The sequence below is a fragment of the Macaca mulatta genome, chromosome 18 (genome assembly GCF_049350105.2).
Source record: "Macaca mulatta isolate MMU2019108-1 chromosome 18, T2T-MMU8v2.0, whole genome shotgun sequence".
In the NCBI taxonomy this organism is placed as follows: domain Eukaryota; kingdom Metazoa; phylum Chordata; class Mammalia; order Primates; family Cercopithecidae; genus Macaca; species Macaca mulatta.
The window spans coordinates 57,325,385-57,346,871 of record NC_133423.1 but is presented as its reverse complement, the minus strand read 5'-3'; the positions used below and the strand labels follow the sequence as shown (position 1 = coordinate 57,346,871).

General features: G+C 44.0%; 2 protein-coding genes across 11 annotated transcripts in view; one reads left to right on the top strand and one right to left on the bottom strand.

The window, feature by feature from the left end:
- Window positions 1-13,782, top strand: part of MAPRE2 (microtubule associated protein RP/EB family member 2) — a 163,998-nt gene extending 150,216 nt beyond the window's left edge. For 9 of the 10 annotated variants that reach the window (XM_015121719.3, XM_077974653.1, XM_077974655.1 and 6 more), the window contains 2 exons: window positions 1,448-1,606; window positions 10,613-12,181. In XM_015121719.3, the coding sequence (XP_014977205.1) occupies window positions 1,448-1,606; window positions 10,613-10,687 (234 nt within the window). In that variant the 3' untranslated portion in view covers window positions 10,688-12,181. 10 annotated transcript variants of the gene reach the window in all.
- Window positions 12,273-21,487, bottom strand: part of LOC106994479 (uncharacterized) — a 90,009-nt gene continuing 80,794 nt past the window's right edge. The window contains exon 4 of the mRNA XM_077974936.1: window positions 12,273-13,373. Within this exon, the coding sequence (XP_077831062.1) occupies window positions 13,280-13,373 (94 nt within the window). The 3' untranslated portion in view covers window positions 12,273-13,279. The remainder of the gene's footprint in view (window positions 13,374-21,487) is intronic.

The following is a 21,487-nucleotide window of genomic DNA, read 5'->3' as shown; positions in this document are numbered from 1 at the left end:
ATTCCAAATGTAATTTTTTGAAATTCTATTAGGGGCGATTTTTAAGATAATGACAGAGAGATTTTACCTAAGGAGGGCCATGAAAGATTTAATTTACCACCTGAAGCATATACCCTACATAAAAATAAACAAAGGGTTTAAGCAAATGGAGATCCTCAGAGACCAGGAACGGGGTAATAGTTTGGGCCTGAGTATAGCTGCTGTGCCTGGTAGACCGAGATTTGAAGCCAGATCTAGTCACAACCCCATCAGGGTTTCTTTAGCTCTGGGTGTCCGAGTTCTTGGACCCTCTTTTGACCACTGCCTCCTCCCTTCACTTGGACTGTTCTGTAGCCACCCTGAGAAGCTGCACATCCCTGGAAACTCTGTGAACCAGGATCGAGAGGAAGAAAGAAGGAATGAGGGTTACTGTGGTGAGGGAACAGGCCTTCCTTGCCCTCCTGCCTTCCCAGTGACCTACCCAAAGCCCGAACTAGAGAAACTGAGACAGATCCACTCAGCCAGGCTTTCGGTCTCACCCAGTTTTCCTCGTGTTGCGAAGCCCCACTTTCTCCCTGGAGAGCGTTTGTCTAATGTGGCTCAGTATCATTTGTGAAAGGGTCTACAGCGAAGGGTGGCTTCCATGCAAGTGATCTAAGGGAGGGAGAGTCCTCAACATAAATCTAAATAGCCGTGCTTACAGCCTCTCTCTGCTGCTGCTCTTTCCTCCTCCCATTCTCCATTTCCTGCAGAAGATGAGCAAGTATTTCAGTCTGTTCAGGCTGCTAGAGCAGAGTAGTGTACACAGGGTGGCTTACAAACAACAGACATTTACTTATCACAATTCTGGAGACTGGGATGTCCAAGATCAAGGCGCCAGCAGATTCAGCGTCTGCTTGAGGCCCCATTCTTCATAGATGGCACCTTCTCGTTGTCTTCACATGCTGAAAGGATGAATGAGCTCACTTGGGCCTCTTATCGGGACACTCATCCTATTCATCAGGGCTCTACCCCCATGACAGCCACCTCCCAAAGGCCCCACCTCCTGACATCATCACCTTGGGTGTTAGGATTTCAACATACACATTTTGAGGAGATACAAACTTTCAGGCCACAGTAACAAGTTAGAGGAAAGAGGTATTCCCGCCTATGTTAGCAGCAGATGAAAGCTCATTCCCAGCCTGCGTGGAACCGCACAGGCAGAAGGCCCACTCTGTCCCTGGTTAATAAACGCCATTTGCCTGAAGGGAATGATCAGAGTGCGGTGGAGAATTGGACGTTTTGGCCCAGGGTCAAGCTCCAGACAACAGTCCTGTTGTTTCTCCCTCAGACTTACACATCGGTTATTTCTGCCTCTTTCTCTGTCTCTCCCCCTCTCTCTGTTTTGGATTTTATTTACAGGAATTGCTGGTCACTTCTTTTACTATATTTTGGGTGGTTTTTTTTCTTCACTCTCACTCCATTGCAGGTACATTCATTAAAACTTGCCCTTGAAGGCGTGGAAAAGGAAAGGGATTTCTACTTTGGGAAGTTGAGAGAGATCGAGCTACTCTGCCAAGAACACGGGCAGGAAAATGATGACCTCGTGCAGCGACTAATGGACGTCCTGTATGCTTCAGAAGAACACGTGAGTGTGAGGAGCACGTGACTCCTGTGTTCTAAAATGACTCTCTTGGTCAAAGCACAGTAGATCAGCACGCCTTAGAACACGTCCTCAGGACCTCAGTGAGAATTACCACTCAGCTGAGTGCGTTTGATAGTCCCAAAGGAATAAACCTCATTATCATCATGATCCATTGACCCATGCTTATGGGACAGGCAGTCATACATTAATCTGGGAAGAGATGGGTGGGGTGGGGAAGGCTTTGGCAGAAAGATATGCTTATGCAGTTCTCTGAGCAAATGAGCATTAAGAATTTGTATATGGATTCCTCCTCCTTCCTGCAAATTCGGAGTGTAGTTAAAGGAGAAAATAATCTAGATGCTTTTCCCATCCCCAGAAGGCCCATAACTGACTGTTTTTACTTCGTAGCTAGTTGTCTTGGTTACTCATTGCCAGGACAGACCAGAGCTGTGGGACAGCCACATGCACACCTCCTTTTTGGGGAGGACCTGCCACAAGAGTTGCTGTTCACAAGTGCTGATGGAGACCCAGGATGTGGCTGTGTCAGGGTGATGAAAAGCAGATGTGAGAAACGGGGGAGGAATAAGAATCTAGGAAGCAAGGAGAGGAAGGGGGCAGGATGCATGGCAGAGACTGAGGCAAGGCACCCCGGGTCTGCCAGGGGCAGGAGAGAGAGGCCCAGCAGCCAGAGGCGGGCGTGGGAGCCTGATGTGGCTTCACCTTCCACTGAGCCAAGTTGAGGGGTTGGGGTGTCCAGCTTCTTTCATGTCAGGCTGATGCTAGTGGAAGCGTCCCAGTCTCTGGGCTGGAGGCCTGTGATGTTCTGAGGGCCCCCCGTGGAATTGTATGTGTTGAGATCTCTATAGGACGTAGCAAGCCATCAGCACGTTTGCTTTCTTATTCCAGCTGAATCCCAGGCAAATGTTTACTCCATTTATGCCTCAAAATACTAGCACTGAAATTCTCCTAAACTATAAGGCGCACTATATCTGTGGTTTGGAAGCTCTCTACCACTTTTTTTTTTTCATTTCTTCCAAATATTTTGGTTTAAATTATTTCTTGGTTATCAATAGCTCAGAATTTGAAGCCCCGAGAATCCACCTGGTTTCCATGATGGCTTCATAAAATACGGTTCTCAGTATTTTCAGATCTGATGGAAGAAACCAGAGACTGATTTGTAGTGTGTCTGCAGCTGCCACAGCGTCACATATATGATGTCCTGTGTGTACAGAGTGCTTGCCCTCTGTAAGCACTAGATGGACTATGGTTATTCTCTTCACAAGCTTGTTTGAGGCTAAATCAGCTGAGGTCTCCACAGCACCGTGAGGCTGAGCGAATGGCGCTGCTGTCTGCAGTAATGCCTGCTAGTGGGAATAAGGCCAGCATGCAGGATCGAATCTTCTTCCCAGCCCTGCACTTCAAACGAGGGAAACCCTGAGTCTAACCTCATGCCAGATTTTGTCCCAAGAGGGAGTCCATGTGCAGGAGCACTGTCTGACAGTGAGCTCCAAATGAAGTGTTGGAGAGGTCCACTGAATTCCCGGCTAAGGATAGGTGGACAGCCTCAGGCAAGAGCTCTTGCCTCCTGGGTGTGATTTCCAGGGGGTCTACCTAGATGACCATACTCAGTTTCTGTTCCGCCATACCCGTCACCACCCGACCCCCCCACACACACATCCCAGCACCACCTTGCCACCATCTGGATTGAGAGAGCAATTCCTGCAATGTAAGTGCAACTAAAATGCAGGCATCCCAAGAAGAAATAACACTTTAGGCCAGGCGCGGTGGCTCACACCTGTAATCCCAGCACTTTGGGAGGCCGAAGCGGGCGGATCATGAGGTCAGGAGATCGAGACCACGGTGAAACCCCATCTCTACTAAAAATACAAAAAATTAGCCAGGCACGGTAGCGGGCGCCTATAGTCCCAGCTACTCGGGAGGCCGAGGCGGGAGAATGGCATGAACCCGGGAGGCGTAGCTTGCAGTGAGCTGAGATCGCGCCACTGCACTACAGCCTGGGTGACAGAGCCAGACTCTGTCCCCCCCCCCAAAAAAAAAAAAAAAAAAAAGAAGAAATAACACTGTAAGGCCTCATCATTCATTAAGACTGAATAATAAGTTTAGCAGACACTTCTTCTTCTGAGGCACCTGGGTTGGGGTTTGAGGTAGAAGGGCCTAGGGCTTGATGTGTATTAGCTTATTAGCTCCTGTAATTCTCTAGAGAATCCTGTTAGGATTGTTAGCTATTGTTGTCATCCCATTGTACAGATGAGGGAAACTAAGGCAGCAGAGAGGTTGAATAATTTTCCCAAGTCTATTCCATTATTCCAAAATAATTCTATTCCAGAATAATTTCCATTTGAACCCTGAAATCTGAATCCTGAGTTTATGTTCTCCCTTCTCCAAGTCTGAGCCACCTTTTAAATGGTATTATGACAGTAGTAATGGCTAATACCGATTAAGCATTTAGTATGTGCTAGGGATTGTATTCATGTCCTACGTAGATTTCTGATCTTAACCACATCCCTGTGAGGTGAGTAGTTACTTATCTACATTTTATAGTTGAAATTACTTACCCAATGAATGGCTCATGGTTAATAAGCTCCAGCACTAGGATTTGAACCCCGATTTATCTAACTCAGAGGCTAAAATCATAAGGACTATGTTACCTCCCTCACCGAGTATTGGTTACCATGGAGCAGGGAGGAAGTGAACATAGTACCAATTGGGGAAAGCCTCAACATTGACTGTCTACTTGACAGTCTTCAGTTGAACACACAGAAAGTTTCCAAATTTTTACCTGGGTTTTCTCTAAATAACTCCCCTTATCTCGTTTTACTGATTTGCACTTTCTTTTTTTTTTTTTTTTTTTTTTGAGACGGAGTCTCGCTCTGTCACCCAGGCTGGAGTGCAGTGGCCGGATCTCAGCTCACTGCAAGCTCCGCCTCCCGGGTTTACGCCATTCTCCGGCCTCAGCCTCCCGAGTAGCTGGGACTACAGGCGCCCGCCACCTCGCCCGGCTAGTTTTTTGTATTTCTTAATAGAGACGGGGTTTCACCGTGTTAGCCAGGATGGTCTCGATCTCCTGACCTCGTGATCCGCCCGTCTTGGCCTCCCAAAGTGCTGGGATTACAGGCTTGAGCCACCGCGCCCGGCCTGATTTGCACTTTCAAAAGCCTAGTTGTGGCCTCTTTTTCTGGGCATTCATCTGATTTTAAATCAGCATCCATGAAGAACTTCAGTTTTCTTCTAGCCAGTTTGTAACTTTTTTAAACCCACTTTGTTGTATCTCTGGCACTGCACTGACATCATCAAATAGATTTAAGGGAGGGAAGAGAGAGGGAAAGAGACAGAGGCATTGCCCTGTAAGTATATGCTGGGGAGTACCCAAAATTCAAGAAGAGAATTACTCAGAGTAACCAGGCAGTTGAATCTGGCAGAGAAAACAGCCTTAACATAAATTGCATGTGTGGGTTACCAGAGCAAGATGTTCAAATGCAGTTGCTGGCTTAATTTTTCTAGTTCCAGGATATTTCTATTGCAACTTTGTGTCTGTAAAACTCCAAAAGAGACACATCAGGCTATACTGAGTTTTCTACAGAGAGGAAGCCATTTGATCTGGAATATGCCAGGTGTCCTTGTCTGGAATATGACAAGACCCATTTTTTTAAACCTTGGTTTTTATGCAGAAAGAAAAGGAAGACTGCAGTGGGCCTGGACGCCGTGCTGGGTGCTTTCCATATCCTGTGCATGCATGACTCTGCCAAGAGGCTCAGGAGCAGCTAGATACTCTCCTTTCTGCCCCCCAGCACTCCACCTCCCGTAGGTCCAAGAAATCATCCGAGATATCTTAAAGCCTCCAAGCATTTTCATTTCTCCCTGAGAATATGGAATCTGGTTTCTCTGGAACCACCCAGAAGCATATAGCCAGTCCTACTCTGGGGGAGTGTGCCTTCCTAAAGCTGTACCCTCGCCTACCTTCCCCTATGTCTATGGTCTGTAAAAGCATCAGGTTTGAAAAGAATGTGCTTAGTGGTTATGATGCCACCATACAGCACTGCCCCCATCTCTGGGAATCCTGCTTTTGCCTCACTGTGCTTTCCCCTGACATTGTGTCCTGTTTTCTGGCCAGCCCCACACTTGGGTGATGGATAGATTTGCACCCATGTGCAGGGATGATGTGCATGGATGATGGGCCTGGCGTCTGGCAGGAAGTGCCAGCACTTTGTTCATGATGCTGTTGGTACAGCTGTGTGTACAGAACTGAGATGGCACAGATGCCTGGTTGTCTGCCTTTCCCAGAGCCCTCCTGCAGATAGAAGGCCAGGTTGTAGCACGTGCTGTTCAGCTGAACATAGATGGACATGCTTTGCTTTGACATCTGAGGTAGGAGGATTTGCTGGGGAGATCTCTTCCCCTGAGTGATTACTTAACACTTTTATTTAGTGATGATTGGCCTCTGATTCTTATATTTAAGCCATCCCAGAATATGATGTGTGGAAGATGTAAAAATCCAGGTGGGAGTTTTGAGTAGAAAATAACAGAGGTGGTTGAATTCCCAGTTGTAGAAACCTAATGGAAGTTTCCAGAGCAGATACTTATTCTCATTATGTTTTCCCCTGATACTTAGCTTGGAGCCACAGGAGTCTGGGCTGAGGCATTGGCTACCTGCTCCCTGTGGATTCTGTCAGCTGAAGGGCACCAGCTTATGAACAGTGACTTGTTTCCTGCAGGGACAGGCTGTGCTTTTGTCACTGGAGGTCCTCTTGTCACTGGGCTAAGTGTTGGCTATGGAAAAGACCCAACCCTACCTCAGAGGAGCTCCCAGTCCCAGTAAGGGTGACAGACAGGGACATGACTAACTGGAATATGTGTCAGATGATGACAAATGTGATCATGGAGACATAAATAAACTTGCGTGGGGAGCAGATAAAAGCTGCCTGGAGGACCACACAGACTTCACAGCAAAGTTGGCATTTGTGTTGGATGTTACAGGGCGACTGGGAACATCAACAGCTATAGAGCTAAGGTAGGGAGAAACTGCATGAGCAAAGCAGAGAAGACAGCCCAGCAGCCACAGCTGGCATGGTGGCAGGAGACGGCTGCAGGGTGGTGCCTCCCACAGCTAGGAAGCCAGGAGCCATTGGAGCTTCCTGATGGGCCTTCCTCTCTCCTTTGCCCCCATTTTCCTCCCACAGTGGCCAAGAGCCTTCTTCAATACCGTCTTCCAGTTTGCCTCTCTATCTAATGATTATAAGGAAACTAAAGAATGATAGTCTTCTTACAGTCACTCACAGCTAAACGGAAAGATGTGAATAGATCGATGCGCACATAGTAGAATTATTAAGTGATGCTCTGGTGCATTAGTCTTATATTTGGTATAGGTTTTGCCTGGCCTCCTACTTAGACATGGGTTTAAGTTCTTCATTCTTGTATGAGGCATAGAAAAAGATTGTTTTTTCCCGTGAGCCTGCAGTAGCATTGTGTGGGCTGTGAGCTCTCAGCTGTGATTTGTAACACCTCAGAATTACAGATGTGTTCTGCCAGACTCTCAGACTGCCTTAACTTGCACGCCAAGCATGAGCAATCCATTGATAAATTGGGAGCTTTGCTGGTATTTCCCAGTGAGAGCTGTCTGGGGTCCACAGTTCCTGCAGATGCATGACATCACAGAGGGGTCCTGTGACTGAGACTTAAGCTGGGTTTGCATGAGGAGCAGCTGCCCTGGGCATCTGGAAGCCTCAGAGCCATAGACAAGGCCAGCAAAACTGCCGTCTTGTTAGATGTGTTTGGAAAGGAGGCCTAGCCTAGTGGCTTCCTGGCCCTCTAGTTTGTTACAGGCTCAATGATTACTTGAATCTAGGTCTTTCAACTTTAACTCCATTAGCCCACAATAAACTCCTGGTTGTGACGTGAGCAAACGAGAATTTCTGCAAAATGTAAAACAGATCCTCATTTCTGAAATCTTTTCAGCCGTCTAACATGCACAGAAACAATTATATAAAGAAAAGCATACTTGAGACCAACTAAAGTTTGAGCAATACAATATGGAAGACACCACACTCACGCTCAAGAGTTAGGATGCCGGATAAAACAGCATACCTCACCGCGGGGGGCTCAGAGCCTGGCTGGAGAGACAGATGTGTAACCAGCCACCCAGCAGGAACACGCAGGACTGTGGTGCGCCCTCCCACCGAAGCAGAAACCGAGGATAGGAAGCTTGGGGAGGGAAGCCATTAACTCGGGGGTGCAGGCAGCGAGAGAGGCTTCAGGGAGGAGTGACTTTCTCGTAATGTAGAGGAGTATGTGGCAGGACAGACAGCTGGGAGTTCCCAGCCCACCATTCCTGTCAAACTCCCGTGAATGTTAGTTTCATTCTTCTCCCCTGGATGAGAGGAGAGCACTGGCTTAGGAAGGCCAGTCACTGTCTCTTGTCCTGCGCTGGTCCAGGAAGAAGTTCTCTCCTGCTCCCCTGAGCGTGTACGGCCACGCTGTCAGTGAGGCACTGACTCTGAGCTGAGAGGACCCGCCTCACATGTGCCAGGCAGAGGGCAAAGCACTGTGCAGAGGAAGCGCCAAGAGCACAGCTGCTGTGATGCCTAGCGGTCTGGGGTCGATCCAGCAGAAGGGGAGTAAAGAGGGGATCAGGGCTCTGAGATCTCCCCGAGGTCAAAGAGCACCTGCAATTAAAGAATTCAGGAGTGCAAGGGTCAGGAAGACACATGATGTGATCAGAGAGAGCAAGAGGTTGGGCCTAACATTGCAGAGGTGGAGGCAGTTCTAGGTGGTGAACACAGGGTGGCCATGGGGTAGGGAGAGCTCACATTTGCTGAGTAAGGGGCCTGTCGGCACAGTAAGAGACAATGCCAGATTTTATCCCAAGTTTTCAACACAATGTCACTGTCTACTGTTGGTTGTCACAGAAACGGTTACTTTTTTAAAAAATTACTTGCACTTTAGGCCGGGCGCGGTGGCTCACGCCTGTAATCCCAGCACTTTGGGAGGCCGAGGCGGGCGGATCACAAGGTCAGGAGATCGAGACCACGGTGAAACCCCGTCTCTACTAAAAATACAAAAAATTAGCCGGGCGAGGTTGTGGGCGCCTGTAGTCCCAGCTACTCGGGAGGCTGAGGCAGGAGAATGGCGTGAACCCGGGAGGCGGAGCTTGCAGTGAGCCAAGATTGCGCCACTGCACTCCAGCCTGGGCTGGGCGACAGAGCGAGACTCCGTCTCAAAAAAAAAAAAAAAAAAAAAAATTACTTGCACTTCTAGAATATATTCCAGAGTTTTCCCACTAAGAAATAATAACCACAGCTCACATTTCTGTTTACCATGTGCCAAACACTCTTCTAGGCACTTTACCTATTTTAACTCATTAACTCCTCTATTGGATTCGAGGAGTCCTTTGATTCATTGATTAATGAAATGCATTGAAAATGCTCCTACATGGATACTCTTATCCCCAACTTTACAGATGAGGAAACTGGGCCCAGAGCAGTTAAGTTCTAGGCCCAAACCCACACAGCCTGTAAATAACAGAGCTGGGATGTGAACTTGAGTCCATGTTGTAACCTTAACATTCTACTTACTGGCTCTCAGAAAATAAGTGGCTTATGACCTTGGCTGATAGTCCGATAGTCTCAGTCATTCATTCTTGAATCCACTGCGATTTGTTCCTCTCAACACAACATGGATTGAGTCTTACATAAGAAAGAAGTGGCACCAAGAATCCTATCCCTGACTTCAGTAACCTCAGCATCCAGTGGATAGGGCCAAAAGGGTCAAGACAAGATTCCAAATCAGTGTCATAGCAGAGGAAGAAAAGAAATGCTGCAGGAGAAGAGAGAAGCGCTGATCTGGAGAGATGATCATGCCATATTTGAATTGGCTAAAGATGGGTTTGTCCTAAGCTCCAGGGAAGAGGGGCCCGACAGACAGGGAAGGGCTTGGGCAGTTCAGTGCTCAGGAGTCAGCATGCCAGGTGTGGGAGGCGTGTGCACTTCTGTATGTCCCAGCACATGCTCCAGACTGCATCACAGAAGCTGTGTGCCCTTACTGAGGGAACAGGGAGCTCCTTTGATTAGCCATGCTCCGTCAGCTTGGGTGAAAAACAGCAAATATTTTGTGTGAGTTCAGAAAATGAATGAATGTACAGATATGGCTGACTGAGGCCAGCACTCCCTGGAGTTGGTGTTCATGACGTGCTTCACTGGGTTAGGCAGAGGAATAAATAGGGCTGTTTATTTCTAAACAGTGGGAAGAGCAACTCACCTATCTGATTCTCAGTTAAGTCAAAAGGGCCCCAAGCAGTCTTAGTAGACATCCCAAAGTCCTTGAGCTAAAGCTCCTGAGCTCCCTCGTTGGGAGGGGCCTCCTTGCCTGGGGCAACCCATGAAATGTGCCTGCTGTCCTTTCCTTAGCCTGGGAGCCGCTAACACTGCTGCTCTAGTGTCTAAGCCTACATCAGGTTAGTAACACAACAAAGGGTCTCCTTCAGGCAGACACTATGGAGCAGGAAGAATGACAGCGAGGGAGGGACTAGGAAATGGAGCAAAAGCCCACATCCCTATCCATTAGTGAGGAGCGACACCCCACCCCCAACATACCACAGAGGCCAGGGGTGCTGCTTTTATATTACAGCAGCTTAACTCATGGTTGTCATGATGCTCTAGGGTCACTGTTTGGTTTACTCTTTTACAAAGGTTAGGAAAGTATGCCATGTATTCTATGAAGATTTCCTTTGGAAACAAAATAGTTGGGTGCCTAAAAGCCTGATGACTGTGCTTTCTAGAATGATCTGTTTTTTGATCACATGGAGAAGCTAAGGCGTCCCTGCACATGTATCGGCCACCAGAAGCTGGGAGACATTTGCATGGCGAGTTGTGTCTGACTAAGCCTGGTGCCCTCCACAGCCTTGAGACGCCATGCTGGCAGTGGCAGTGGGCTGGGACGCTGCAGGGCCCCATTCCCAGTCAATTATCTCAGCTGACACTTCTCCCTTGCCCACAGGAGGGCCACACAGAAGAGCCGGAAGCAGAGGAGCAAGCCCATGAACAGCAGCCCCCACAGCAGGAAGAGTACTGACCCGCCCCGGCTGCTCTTGACACTTCCATTGTGCGTGGGAACGTTTCTTCTGGAGAATTGGAACATGTGTGGCCCCAAGCTCAACAGAAACCAGTTGTTCCCAATCTGCCGTTACCATCAACGCACTGTTGCATATGCCAGCCACTGCGCTTGGTTCCCATTTTCTTTGCCAAGGTGTATTAGCGGACGGCCCTCTGGCCGCCTACCCGAGAGATCATAGGGTCACATACATCCAACTTCACCACTTGGCTGCTTGAGATTGGTTCTGCTCTTTTCTTCATTTCTTTCCAGAACAACTCTTTCCCACCCCAACACCACTGCCACCACCCCTCTTTTTATCCTGGTGTGAAACAATGGTAATTTGATATATGGTATTTATATTGGCATTTTTCAACCCAGTGTCACTAGATGTCACACACATTTGTGGTGCTTTGATGTTTGCAAGTCTAACCTCTGAACATAAATTTGGTCAAATGATTGGAACAAAGGGAAACAGATACTTGATATGAAAGCCATAATGACGGTGACTTGTGTCATGGGGGAAAACATAAGGTCACTTTCTCCCTCTACTCACAATACTAAAGGGAAAAAATGGATTCAAAGCTAGGATTTCAGGGCCCAGCAGTGTTCCTCCATCAGCATGTTAGACAACTACACAGTATGTTGTTAGTTTTGAAAGACATTCACTCAAGGAAAACACCATCTCAACTTTGCCCTGTCACCATGTCCTTTGCCCCCCATGTAGCCCATTTCCCAGGTTATGCTGTTTTGTTTCTCAGGGTCCTCTTTGGTGGGCAGCCACTCTCCCCGAGATGTTGCCATCAGATTTCTGCAGTCCAAAGAGGGTCTGGTTAGGTACAGGTCTTCCTGCCTCATTCCTCTTCCTCTTTGTGTAGGTTTCAGCCACAAAACTGTCATTCACTCTAGGGGATCCCTGCTAAAGGATAACTTCAGGTGTGCAGCCCTGAGCTCCAAGGCCCTGCACCATGCCACACACGTGCTGTAAGGCTAGAAGTGAAGACCTTATTAATAGGAGCATAATTGCAAGGGAGGATCATGGTTCTGCAGTCTGGAGTAGACACTGGAATAACAGCACAGAAAAATCTATGACTCCAGTATCTTCTAGAATAAAGAATTTTCCCTCTTTAACACAAGGGCCCTTCTTGTCATTGACCTTAGCTAAACCATGGCAATTCATAAATAGAGGAAACATTAATGAATTAAAAGCATTCCTTATTTTTTTAACTAATATTTGCACATTTTCTTAGTCTCTTTCCAAGTCTTTGCCTCTTTTCTTTCTTTAGTTTTATTTTTTCCTTTGACAGATGGTATCCCTTCCTGGATCATTCATTTCACCTTGGTTTCTAACTTTAGGTTTACTTTCACTTGTTATTTGACTTAGCAGGTGCAACAAAAACAAGAAACAAATGTGCCCACCCCACTTTCCGCTTAACTGAAAAGCTTAAAATAAATTTCTGAATTATGTATCCTGAAGCTTTGAAATTTCTTTATTAATTGATGAAATATGAACTCTAAATTCTAGCATTGAAGCTTTTCACCAAAAGAAGTCTCTCCAAAATAAATCTTTTACAGCAAAGTGATATTTATTGAGTTATATGGAAAAGATGGCTTGTATTTTTGAGATTATTACAACACACTGTGCAGACTTGGACAGATGTTCCGTGGTGTTTGGTTTCCCTTTCTTCTCTCTCCTGCTCACTCTGCATTATAGCAGCAGCTTATTTCTCTAAGGCTGGACAGCCTGGCTCTCGGCAGTGACGTCCTCCCACACCTGGTCACAAGTAGTAGTGGCATGTGCTATACACAGCATCATGCTTAACAGCGTGTTGCCCTTCTGAGCCTGTTGTACTCACTGATCTCTTTAAAAAAAAAATAGCTCTTGTAAAAGGTCACAATAACTCTATGCAGCTGATACTGCAGTGGTTCCTAGGCCATTCTTCATCTGCTCTGGACATCTCAGTCATACCCAGTGCTCGGTGGATCATGACCAAACCCCTGTCATGTGGATGCGTGTGAATGGGTAGCAGGGAGTCAGGATCCTGCTTTCTCCAGCAACCCCTTACTGCTGTATAGCTTGCATAAGCCTCCCTGGTGACTCCTGCAGGAACCACTCCATTGTCCTCCAGCTCCCCAGCCTTCTCAGTTATCAACATGCTGGCCAGATCTCTTAGCCTGCAAAGAGAACTTTCCCCAGTCACTATAGTCCATTCTCCTTCCCAAGGCTTGGGGCAGACCATTCGTTTATTTACAGAAGAGCTATACAGTCTTCTTTCTGGCCCCATCTTAAACGTCTTCTGCCGTGCTGCATCCCAGATGATGTCTCAGATGCTTTGGGGAATCTTTAACAGCTGAATTTGAGTCGGTCTTCTTAGGCTGCACCTCCAGCCTCTGCGCAGACCCCCACTCATTTCCCATGGATGGTGGGACCCCATCATTCTCTCATCTCGGCGTTCAGGGCATGCTTTCCTTGGCGGCCCCTGGTCACATGTCATCAGGCTGGGCGGGAAGTGTCCCTGGGTGCGTGCTCCACTTCTCCCTCTCAGGAAGCCCAGTTTCATCCTTAGTCCCCTCTCATGCCCACTGTCGGCTGGTTATAGCACTTCCACTGCTGCTGTCAGATAGGAAGTGATCGAAGCAGGGGGCAAAGAGAAAGTCCATGTTTGTTCTAAGCAGAAAAGCAGGAAAAAAAAAAAAAAAGAAAAACACCTGTTGACCTGAGAGAAGTAAATTCCAGAAGGGAACCAAGAACTCTTCCCTTCCCTGGTGAGTATTTCCATTATTCCGTTAAGGTTTAATATGCATTCAGATTACTTTTACTAAATAGTACACCATAAAGCTTTTGTTATATATTAAATGTAAACTGAAAGGAATGTAAACATATGTATTGTTAATTATAAATATAGATAAGTAATGACATAATAGATGAAAAAGTCTTATTCAGATGTATCACATTCATTTTACATTACCCACCTATTGTCGCATGGTAGAATAGTTTTTTGTCTCTGAATATGTGAATAACTTGACTTGCATTGATCTTTTTACATATTTAATAAAAAAAAAAGTATATGTTAAAATCTGCCTGGAGTTACAGATTCTTACATTTTTATGCTGAAGATTCCCTTCTCAGTCAGCATGCGAATAGCAATAGATTTGTGTGGATTTACACATCTACCCACATTTTATTATGATTTACACGGGGAGGTGTCTTTGTTCTTATTGATGGCAAATGTTGTTAACAGGAGTCACAGACTCATATTTGATCTCAAATGTAGCAGCTATAATACCTTTTAAAAACTTTGCCAAAAAAAAAGAAAACATTCCCTTGGGAAACATCCCCCATGCAAGCAAACAGAATCGTAGGTCTTGCAGGTCCGGCCTGCTCCATCTGGACGAGACAGTGCTGGGCAAATAGGAAACTGAGAGAGAAGCAGGCAGGTGTGCCTAAGTACAGCTTTGTGGCAGAATGACCTGCTTGACAAAAGCCCTTTGAGTAAGTGTTTGTTGACGTTAAACGGCAATGATTTATCGACATGAGCTATAATCATAATAACAATTTCACAGATACAGGAAGAGGTGAAAAGAGAAATGTATTTCAACTGGCCCAGTCATCACCTGTGGAGACTGCAGAGCAGGTCACAGTGGGATGCAGACGTTACCCTGGAGCCTGCAGGTTACTGGACTTCAGCTAATACCTTTTTCACCCTGAAGGGTGCCAGCCTTCCCTACGCTGCTTCCAAGCACCACCTAGAGGCCAGTTTGGTTTCTCTAATGTCCTTTGGCCACTATTTTCCAGTCGCTTGCCTTTAGGCACATTTCTATTAAAGTAAGTGGGAAAATAACAGAAGGCAAAGATGTTACCCCTCTTCTCCATCTACATTCATTGCCTCCCAAGGTACACTTGTGACAGAAGTTTGTGAGCCATGACCTGGGTTTGAAATCTCATGCTCCAAGTACACGTGTGTTTCCCGTTTAATCCACCAACTCTGGGGTTTTAAACACTTGATCTTATACCTAGACATTTGTGCACAGACAAAAATACATGTGATTCAGCTTAAAAAATATACAGTGGTGGACTCTAGTAAATCTGTCACTGATGGTTCAAAGGTGGTGAAATAATATGCTTGTTCTGCGTTATTAAATCTGACATCATCTCTCAAAATTTGTTGCTTCTGGTACTATGAGTAGGCTCAAGTTCAGAGACACCCCTTCCCAAAATAAGTTAATGGAATTCCACTGAATTTGAGTTATAAAATGCCAGTTCTCTAAAACACAGACAGACAACTTAGTTTCTGACTTTATTCCTTTTAACTGCTAGAACACAACTATGATCATTAATTAAGGCTACTATCACTCGTAATAACTTTTACTGACCCAGTTTCTCAGCACTGAGGCAATGTTGCCAAACAGCACAAATGATGGATAAAAACATCCCTGGATGTCTAATAGCTCCTGTCTTGCTGAACTAGGAACTCATAAAAGATGTTTTCCACTCATTAGAGGAGTCCTGGCTTTACTTGCCTAAAGAAAAGCAAAGCTAAGGAGAAAATCCATTGATTCCTGGAGGACCCTCACGTGGCACCGGGACTTTGGATCACAAGACTGCCCCATGGGCAGACCCCCCAACTCTGAGCCGGACCCCATGTTTTGTATAGATTAGGAGTACACAGAAGGTGCATTTACTGAGGCTGTGCTTCTGTTTTGGGTTTACAAATGTAATCAAAATGGAAAGCCCAGCTGAAGTTAATTTGTTGGATGCCTTTTTCTCTCAATTCACTGGGAAAAAAATGTTAAACTTTTTAGCTTCCAAGTTTTAATTTCTAAAACAGGTTTCTTGTGGTATTTTGCAACTATTTTATCATCAAACCTGGGAATAAATTGTTTTTAAAGGGTAATGATATATTAATGTACCTTTGAATTTATGATTCTCAGTAGGAAACTAGCCCAAGACCTAAATGTTTTCTTTTCTAGAGAATAAAAAAGTTAAGTACATGTTTCCTTCTGTGTAGCTAACATCCTCATATTTTCACACTATGGTATTTCTTTAGGTCTTGAAGGTTATCCACATAAAATAAAAAAATTTTAAGATATGTTTAGTAAAACGTTTTTGTCAAATCTGAGAGCTTAAATGAAACTTTGGAAATTAAAAAGTAATGAAAAGGTTTCATAAATGTGTTCGGAACTTACTACTATGATGCTGTCTTCTAATCTGATATATTTATTATGCAGATGAAACATGAGCTTCTAATGGAACAGTTTGTCTTCCAGCTTGAACTTTTAGAAAAAGACCACAGAAAACCAGGCCAAATGTTAGTCTCTCATACACTAAGTTATGTCAAGATAGGCTCAGAGGCCATCCTGTCCTGCAAACAAAGACATTGTCCAGTCACCTGAGCTTAAAAGAAAATACAGAGAAGGAAAATGTGAATTTTACCCCAGAACTTTTTTTTTTTAATATTTTACTTTAAGTTCTGGGATACATGTGCAGAACGTGCAGGTTTGTTACACAGGTATGCATGTGCCATGGTGGTTTACTGCACCTATCAACTCTTCATCTAGATTTTAAGCCCCACATGCATTAGGTATTTGTCCTAATGCTCTCCCTCCCCTTGACCCCACCCCCCAACAGGCCCCAGTGTGTGTTCCCCTCCGTGTGTCCATGTGTTCTCATTGTTCAGCTCCCACTTTTGAGTGAGAACATGTGTTTGGTTTTTTGTTCCTGCGTTAGTTTGCTGAGGTTGATGGCTTCCAGCTTCATCCATGTCCCCGCAAAGGACATGATCTCATTCTCTTTTATGGCTGCTTAATATTCCATGGTGTGTATGTACCACATTTTCTTTATTCATTTTCATTGATGGGCACGGTTTGATTCCATGTCTTTGCTATCATAAATAGTGCTGCAATAAACATACGTGTGCATGTGTCTTTATAATAGAATGATTATATTCCAATGGGTATATACCAAGTAATGGGATTGTTTGGTCAAATGCTCTTTTTGGTTCTAGATCTCTAAGGAATCACCACACTATCCTGCACAATGGTTGAACTAATTTACACTCCCACCAACAGTGAAAAAGCATTCCTACTTCACAGCCTCGCCAGCATCTGTTGTTCCTTGACTTTTTAATAATCACCATTCTGACTAGCATGAGATGGTATCTCCTTGTGGTTTTGATTTGCATTTCTCTAAGGATCAGTGATGATGAGCTTTTTTTCATGTTTGTTGGCCACGTAAATGTCTTCTTTTGAGAAGTGTCTGTTCATATCCTTTGCCCACTTTTTTTTTTTTTTTTTTTTTTCCTGAGATGGAGTTTCGCTCTTGTTGCCCAGGCTGGAGTGCCATGGTGCAATCTCAGCTCACTGCAGCCTCCACCTCCCGGGTTCAGGCGATTCTCCTGCCTCAGCCTCCTAAGTAGCTGGGATTATGGGCACGTGCCACCACACCCAGATAATTTTTTTATTTTTAGTAGAGACAGGATTTTGTCATGTTGGCCAGGCTGTTCTCAAACTCCTGACCTTAGGTGATCCTCCTGCCTCAGCCTCCCAAAGTGCTGGGATTACTTTTTGATGGTTTTTTGTTTTGTTTTTGTAAATTTAAGTTCCTTGTAGATTCAGATATTAGACCTTTGTCAGATGGGTAGATTGCAAAATTTTTCTCCCATTCTGTAGGTTGCCTATTCACTCTGATGCTAGTTTCTTTGCTGTACAGAAACTCTTTAGTTTAATTAGATCCCATTTGTCAATTTTGGCTTTTGTTGCAATTGCTTTTGGTGTTTTTGTCATGAAGTCTTTGCCCATGCCTATGTCCTGAATGGTATTGCTTAGGTTTTCTTCTAGGGTTTTTATGGTTTTGGGTTTTACATTTAGGTCTTTAATCCATCTTGAGTTAATTTTTGTATAAGGTGTAAGGAAGGTGTCCAGTTTCAGTTTTCTGCATATGGCTAGCCAGTTTTCCCAGCACCATTTATTAAATAGGGAATCCTTTCCCCATTGCTTGTTTTTGTCTGGTTTGTCAAAGATAAGATGGTTGTAGGTGTGTGGTGTTTCTGAGGTCTCTGTTCTGTTCCATTGGTTTGTATGTCTGTTTTTTACCCATACCATGCTGTTTTGATTACTGTAACCTTGTAGTATAGTTTGAAGTCAGGTAGTGTGATGCCTCCAGCTTTGTTCTTTTTGGTTAGGATTGTGTTGGCTATACAGGTCTTTTTTGGTTCCATATGAAATTTAAAGTAGTTTTTTCTAATTTTGTGAAGAATGTCAATGGTAGTTTGATGGGAATAGCATTGAATCTATAAATTACTTTAGCAGTATGGCCATTTTTACGATATTGATTCTTCCTATCCATGAGGATGGAAAGTTTTTCCATTTGTTTGTGTCGTCTCTTATTTCCTTGAGCAGTGGTTTGCAGTTCTCCTTGAAGATGTCCTTCACGTCCCTTATAAGCTGTATTCCTAGGTATGCTATTGTCTTTGTAGCCATTGTGAATGGGAGTTCATTCATGATTTGACTCTCTGTTCGTCCATTGTTGGTGTAAAGGAATGCTTGTGATTTTTGCACATTGATTTTGTATCCTGAGACTGCTGAAGTTGCTTATTAGCTTAAGTTTTGGGGCTGAGACGATGGGATTTTCTAAATATGGAATCATGTCTTCTGCAAACAGAGACAATTTACAATTTGACTTTCTCTCTTCCTATTTGAATACTCTTTATTTCTTTCTCTTGCCTGATTGCCTTGGCCAGAATATTGTGTTGAATAGGAGTGGTGAGAGAGGGCATCCTTATCTTGTGCCAGTTTTCAAAGGGAATGCTTCCAGCTTTTGCCCATTCAGTATGATATTGGTTATGGGTTTGTCATAAATAGCTTTTATTATTTTTAGATATGTTCCATCAATACATAGATTATTGAGAGTTTTTAACATGAAGGGAATTTTATTCAAGGCCTTTTCTGCACCCATTGAGATAATCATGTGGTTTTTGTCATAGGTTCTGTTTATGTGATGGATTACATTTATTGATTTGCATTACGTTGAACCAGCCTTGCATCCCAGGATTGAAGCCAACTTGATCGTGAGGGATAAGCTTTTTGATGTGCTGCTGGATTCCATTTGCCGGTATTTTATTGGGGATTTTGGCATCCATGTTCATCAGGGATATTGGCCTGAAGTTTACTTTTTTTGTTGTGTCTCTGCCAGGTTTTGGTATCAGGATGATGCTGGCCTCATAAAATGAGTTAGGGAGGAGTCCTGTCTTTTCAATTGTTTGGAGTAATTTTAGAAAGAATGGTACCAGCTCCTCTTTGTCCCTCTGGTGGAATTTGGTTGTGAATCCGTCTAGTCCTGGGCATTTTTTGGTTGGTTGGTAGGCTATTACTGCCTCAGTTTCAGAACTCGTTATTGGTCTATTCAGCAATTCGACTTCTTCCTGGTTTAGTCTTGGGAAAGTGCGTGTGTCCAGGAATTTATCCATTTCTTCTAGATTTTCTAGTTTATTCCCATAGAGGTGTTTATAGTATACTCTGATGGTAGTTTGTATTTCTGTAGGATCAGTGGTGATATCCCCCCTTTATCTTTTTTTATTGTATCTATTTGATTCTTCTTTCTTTCTTATTAGTCTGGCTAGTGGTCTATTTTGTTAATTTTTTCAAAAAACCAGCTCCTGGCTTCACTGATTTTTTGGAGGGTTTTTTTTGTTTGTTTGTTTGTTTGTTTTTTGTCTCTATCTGCTTCAGTTCTGCTCTGATCTTAGTTATTTTTTTGTCTTCTGTTTTGGATTTGTTTGCTCTTGCTTCCCTAGTTCTTTTAATTGTGATGTTAGGGTGTCGATTTGAGATCTTTCCAGCTTTCTGATGTGGGCATTTAATGCTATAAATTTCCCTCTTAACACTGCTTTGGCTGTGTCCCAGATATTCTGGTACGTGGTCTCTTTGTTCTCATAAGTTTCAAGAGCTACTTAATTTCTGCCAGAATTTTGTTATTTACCCAGGAATCATTCAGGAGCAGGTTGTTCAATTTCCATGTAGTTGTGTGGTTTTGAGTGAATTTCTTAATCCTGAGTTCTAATTTTATTGCACTGTGGTCCGAGGTACTGTTTATTAGGATTTTAGTTATTTTGCATTTGCTAAGAAGTGTTTTACTTCCAATTATGTGGTCGATTTTAGAATAAGGGCCATGTGGCACTGGGAAGAATGTATGTTCTGTTGATTTGGGGTAGAGAGTTCTATAGATGTCTATTAGGTCCACTTGATTCAGAACTAGGTTCAACTCCTGAATATCCTTGTTAATTTTCTGTTTTGTTGATCTGTCTGATATTAGCAGTGGGGTGTTAAAGTCTCCCACTATTATTGTGAGGGAGTCTAAGTCTCTTAGTAGATCTCTAAGAACTTGTTTTATGAATCTGGGTGCTCCTGCAATGGGTGCGTATATATTTAAAATAGCTCTTCTTGTTGCATTGATCCCTTTAAATGCCCTTCTTTGTCTTTTTTGATTTTTGTTTAAAGTCTGTTTTATCAGAGACTAGGATTGAAACTCCTGCTTTGTTTTTTTGTTTTTTTTTCCTCCATCCCTTTATTTTGAGCCTATGTGTGTCTTTTTATGTGAGATGTGTTTCCTGAATACAGCACACCAAAGGTGTTTGACTCTATCCAATTTGCCAGCCTGTGTCTTTTAACTGGGGCATTTAGCCCATTTACATTTAAGGTTAATATTGTTATGTGTGAATTTGATTCTGTCATCATAATGCTAGCTGGTTATTTTGCACACTAGTTGATGCAGTTTCTTCATAGTGTCATTGGTCTTCATATTTCGGTGTGTTTTTGCAGTGGCTGGTACCAGTTTTTCCTTTCCATATTTAGTACTTCCTTCGGGAGTTCTTGCAAAGCAGGCCTGGTGGTGATGAAATCCCTTAGCGTTTGCTTGTCTAGAAAGGATTTTATTTCTCCTTTGCTTATGAAGCTTAGTTTGGCTGGATATGAAATTCTGGGTTGAAAATTCTTTTCTTTAACAATGTTGAATATTGGCCCCCACTCTCTTCTGGCTTGTAGGGTTTCTGCCGAGAGATCCACTGTTAGTCTGATGGGCTTCCCTTTGTAGGTGACCTGACCTTTCTCTCTGGCTGCCTTTAACATTTTTTCCTTCATTTCAACCTTGGAGAATCTGATGATTATGTGTCTTGGGGTTGATCTTCTTGTGGAGTATCTTAGTGATGTTCTTTGTCTTTCCTGAATTTGAATGTTGGCCTGTCTTGCTAGGTTAAGGAAGTTCTCCTGGATAATATCCTGAAGTGTGTTTTCCAACTTGGTTCCATTCTCCTTGTCTCTTTCAGGTACTCCAATCAATTGTAGATTTGGTCTTTTAACATATTCCCGTATTTCTTGGAGGCTTTGTTTGTTCCTTTTCATTCTTTTTTTTCTAATCTTGTCTGCATGCCTTATTTCAGCAAGGTGGTCTTTAAACTCTGGTATCCTTTCTTCTGCTTGATTGATTCAGCTATTGATACTTGTGTATGCTTCATGAAGTTCTTGTGCTGTGTTTTGCAGCTCCATCAGGTCGTTTATGTTTCTCTCTAAACTAGTTATTCTAGTTAGCAGCTCCTGTAATCTTTTATCAAGGTTCTCACCTTCTTTATATTGGGTTAGAACCTGCTGCTTTAACTCAGCAGTTTGTTATTATCCACCTTCTGAAGCCTACTTCTGTCAATGGGTCCATCTCATCCTCTGTTCAGTTCTGCACCCTTGCTAGAGAGGTGTTGCGATCACTTGGAGGAGAAGAGGCATTCTGGCTTTTGG